This window comes from Buceros rhinoceros, unplaced genomic scaffold, assembly GCF_000710305.1.
Source record: "Buceros rhinoceros silvestris isolate BGI_N320 unplaced genomic scaffold, ASM71030v1 scaffold3491, whole genome shotgun sequence".
NCBI lineage: Eukaryota > Metazoa > Chordata > Aves > Bucerotiformes > Bucerotidae > Buceros > Buceros rhinoceros.
In genome coordinates, this window is record NW_010393517.1 from 19,716 (window position 1) to 24,190 (window position 4,475).

Below are 4,475 nucleotides of genomic sequence, written 5' to 3' on the forward strand. Positions count from 1 at the left end.
CATGCAAATTTCCTTGGAAGCTCGCATCTTATAGTTGGCTCGTGGGACACAGCTGGAACCCTTTCCATTATTTCCAAGCTAAGAACAATGCCACAAAAGAAAACTTGGTTTCTCCTAGTTGTTCCAAGCTCTTATTAGAAGCAGATCCTATGAGTTGTACAAAAGAAAAAGAAAGTGAAATCTCTGTAATTGCTCTGCCTTGTAGCACCATACTGGCCTGCTCATCTGGAACATTTTGAGTAACAGCTCTTATTCCTCAGCCTCTTTTGTTCCATATATTCTGCTACTGTGATAAGAGCAGAGCTGTCTCATCCTGCCATTTCAACAGGACTTCTACTCTTCATACAAGATGGCACTTTGGTATCAATAAAAGCCCATTTCATCCTGGGCAGGGAAGGGAATTGATCACTACACTCATACTCATATTAGCTAACTACAGGCACCAAAATTACGCATGCACATTCAGTGTGCATGTGTGTATTCTGCACGGTGTGACTAAATCAGAGATCCCTATAAAGGCAGGAAAAGTAAGAAAATGGCAGACAGTCTTGAGAAAAGACAAGGTTATGCAGGAAGTTTAGATTTGACGGTGCCAGGAAACCCAAGAATTCATTAACTGCTTCTCTTCAGAAATGGGCCCACATGTTTCTTCACAGAGATAAGATCTATCCACAAGATGTGGTTCTGTCCCTAATTCATCTTGCTTGAGCTCACTGCGATGTGAGCGACACAGCAGTGAAAGGAAATGAGTGGAGGCAATGCGCTCTGCACCAGGGAGCTGTGACCATCACCTGGTTCAGTTTCATCCTGAAATGCCTAGATCAAATGCGTGCTTATCCCTCTTTGATTTGGGGAAGGAGAAGAGAGAAAGTGTCAGAAAAGAGATCAGAAGGTGGGAGACATAAAGGAGAGTTTCTACTGGATGTCTTAGATTAACTTACTTGGTTTAGTGGTTTTGTAACATGAGAGGCTGCTAGGCAGCACAGCAAATCAAGCAAGTCTGTTCCTTGGACTTAACAATTTTATCGTAAATTAGCAATGATCAAGGATTCTCTACACTGGAAAATTCCAGCATCTGTGGAAATGGCCACAAAACACTCCTTGCTTTCTGATAGCATTTTCAGGCCCTCAGGATTTCCATGGTACCTGGAGGTCTCAGAGATTAGACTGCTACCAGCAGAAAATTAAGTTTGTAACTCCCATATCCACACTTGTGGAGTTTCTGCACGCATCTGGCCTAGGATTACATTGCCTGCTGCTCAGACAAGGTGAATGGTGTTGTATAGTTTCCCCCAGCACAGTGGCTGAGCCTGCATCATTTCCACGGGTGAGACAAAGAAAAAGACTGTGGAAACCTGGAGAGGAGGATGATGGTAGGGCTTGAAACAGCTTCATCTTTAGAACAGTATTTTCTAAGAGAGGTGGTGGTAGAGTCGGGAAGAGAGGGACTACTCTTTGATAGTTAGCCCTAGGGATTTGTACTCAAATCTTCACCAATAGCCTTGCTGGTTAGAAATGGGTCATTTAACTGAAACGCTTTTCTATTCTTTGCTCAGCTGTGGGCTGGGACAACAGCAGGCAAACTGCTACAAGGGGTTCCGTTAAATCATCCCGGGTTCACAGGGTGGTAAAAATTGCCTACAATCACCCAAAGAAAGATGCAACAGGACTGTGACTACAGTAATAAATGCAGATCTAAAATCGAAATTCCACATGACAGTGACGATTCCCACGCTGACTACAGTACATGAGTTTCGGGTTTTTTTTTTTTATATTTTCCAAAAGTTAAATCCTCTCCACAAGGGGCATGGAGACAGGAGAATGCTAATTGGAAAACCACATGTCTCATAGCAACTGGACTCTCCTGTAATTTCATTGAACATTCAGCTTCTGCTTATTTCTTCAGCAGAACCTCCCTTTCCCGTTGCCCTCTCCTAAATACTAGTTAGCCATATGCTACTTTATTTGATGCCAAAGTAAAGCTTCAGCCAGTTGTGCTATCAAAACCAGTACATACAGAAGCTTGGACCCTCTTGGAAAAACCCAGCTGATAACCAATACTGCTGCACACAACAGCAAACATAGGTATCCCCAGCGCTCTGACATAATATATTACAGGAGTGATGTGTGGATATTTGTGCAGTACAAGATGTGGTATCACTATACCTCTTAAACCAAAAGGAGTTGGATCACTCACTACTTCGTGTCGTTTAGCTTTTTTTTCAGGACTGGTAGGAGAAGCTGCAGGAGGATGAATAGGCAAAAAACACAGAAGAGAGATATTGAAGAACTGGAAAAAAGAGAATAGGTGGATTGCATGCTAAATACCTTTGAGTTTACACTGGAAAACCAGCGAATTTCTGTAATCGCTCTAATTTTAGCTGTCATTGGTCAATCACAGCAGAACGAATTAATTAAGTATAACTGAAGATAAATTGAAAAATTTACAGTAATAGATGGAAGCGTAGTCAGCATTTCTAAAAGAACTAGACATCAACTGAACACAATTAATTTCAATTTTAGACAAACGTTACCAAATTAAGCAATCATTTTAATATAAATCTAGTGCTACAGCAATACCTGGTCCTGTAAGAAGGATCATTGGCAATGTCTGGCTTTTAGCAGAAGGAGATGGAGTTTCTGTCAAGGCAAGCATGGCATATTAGTGCTCACCTCATTAGCATTAGATACACAACCCTAGAGTCTCTCCAGAAGGAACTCAAAGGTAATCAGGTTTTGAAAAGGCATTCTGAAAAGATGCTTGGGGGGCAGGGGAAAGAAAGTCATGCTCCTGAACAAGTGCCATCATCTCAATGCAATTCAGACTGTTTAAAGACAGCTGTTCAAAGCAAAAAGTGAGTGTACCAGTGCAATTACTTGGCAGGAGGAAGCAAGCAAGGTCTCAGACTCCTATTGCCTATTTTGGGGGAAAAAAAAAAAGGACCATTTCTGGAAGCATAGGGGAATTCTTTTTTATTTTGTATCTGGCAGAACAACATTGTCATACACATTCTGCTGTAGTCATGGCCTTGAGAGTTCTGTTAGAAGGATGCTAATATAGAAATACTCTTGCAAAACCTTGATTCCTTTTTGCCAAGTACAGGGTACGTTTAGGGCAGATCCACTGAAGCTAGAAGCCGGCCAGGTGTCTGATCTGGAGACAACTTCCCTCCTCTAGTTTTCCTACGGGAACAGGGCACTGTAAACTCCTTCCTTGGTCTCGACAGTGAGACTGGAGGCATTGGAAACTGCGCTCCTTCCTTTGCATCTCCAACAGCTCCACTTTTCCCAGCTGCATCTCCCCCTCCTACTCTGGAGCCATTTTCTTTTGTAAACTCCCTGTCAGGGTCAGTGATTCAGGAACCTCGCTTGAACTTAGGAGAACAATATAGCGCATACTCTGAAAACCTGTTACACTACACACATACATACACACAAAGTGATCCTTCAGTTACAACCTTGAACAGAAAACAGTCTAACTTCATTTTTTAAAAAAATTACCTTTCTGACTTGTGAGGTTAGTAAAGCCCTGCAGTGTAAAGCGCTTTTTTGACAGTGCAGAGCATTCTGAGGTAGAGCTAGTGTCATCTACAAAGAAAGAGAGAGACACAGAAAGAAAGGGGAGAAGGCCATGAAAAAGATTAAGGCAAAAAATTGTTTGCAGCCCTGCCAGAAAACCTGCATGTTAGGATAAGAAAGAACAACAGAATGTCCAGGTACAACAGAACCACCCAAGTGGCCAGTTGTTCTTACTGTGCAGGGGCTTGTACTGCCACTGGTTCAGAAAATAATCTCTATGAGGGGAACCAAAATTCAAGAGAAAACAAACCAAAACTCTTCAGACCAGGTAACACCAAGAAATTTATCCAGAAGAAGAGAAACCTGAGAAGCTCTACGAGAAGACCTACTGCAGACTCAGACCTCATGACACACAGTTCCCACTTTCTTTTGACTACCCTTCATTTGAGGTGGCTTTGGGCCTGTCCACACCACACAACAGAATGCAGAAATCCCAAGCTAAGCGCAGATGGGACCAGCATGCTGGTGCAGCGTGGGCAGCACTTTGTGGGCGGGATGCCTTAGGGTTGAAAGCAGCAAAGCCCTGCTCATTCAGGCGCAATGCTGCATGACCCTGCACTACCGTGGCTTCTCTGCTGGTGGATCTGCCTGTGCATCCGCAGTGCAGCCATGCTCTTTGCATTTAACGATAACAATACATACATGTAAACTCACCTTTGCCTTTCTCAGGGTACTTTGGTGCTACTGTGGTGCCATAACCTTCTAGACTTGTGAAATCAGCTTTTCTCTCCTCTGTTTTTTTGGTGTTTCTGAGGTGGTTCCGTGAAGGACTGTTTGTTGGAAGAAAATTAAGACAATCAATCCATCTCCAGCATCTTTGGGTTTGAACAGGAGTGATGACCACTGGCTGAAAGCCATTTGTTAGCTACTTCCCAGATCATAGCTAGCAAGAATGA

At 42.9% G+C, this 4,475-nt stretch overlaps 1 protein-coding gene across 1 annotated transcript in view; it reads right to left on the reverse strand.

Moving 5' to 3' along the window:
* The window catches only part of MCF2L (MCF.2 cell line derived transforming sequence-like), a 126,274-nt gene that overhangs the window by 2,596 nt on the left and 119,203 nt on the right, over positions 1-4,475 (reverse strand). Inside the window, exon 26 of the mRNA XM_010144863.1 lies at positions 4,234-4,349. Coding sequence (XP_010143165.1) covers positions 4,234-4,349 — 116 coding nt within the window. The remainder of the gene's footprint in view (positions 1-4,233; positions 4,350-4,475) is intronic.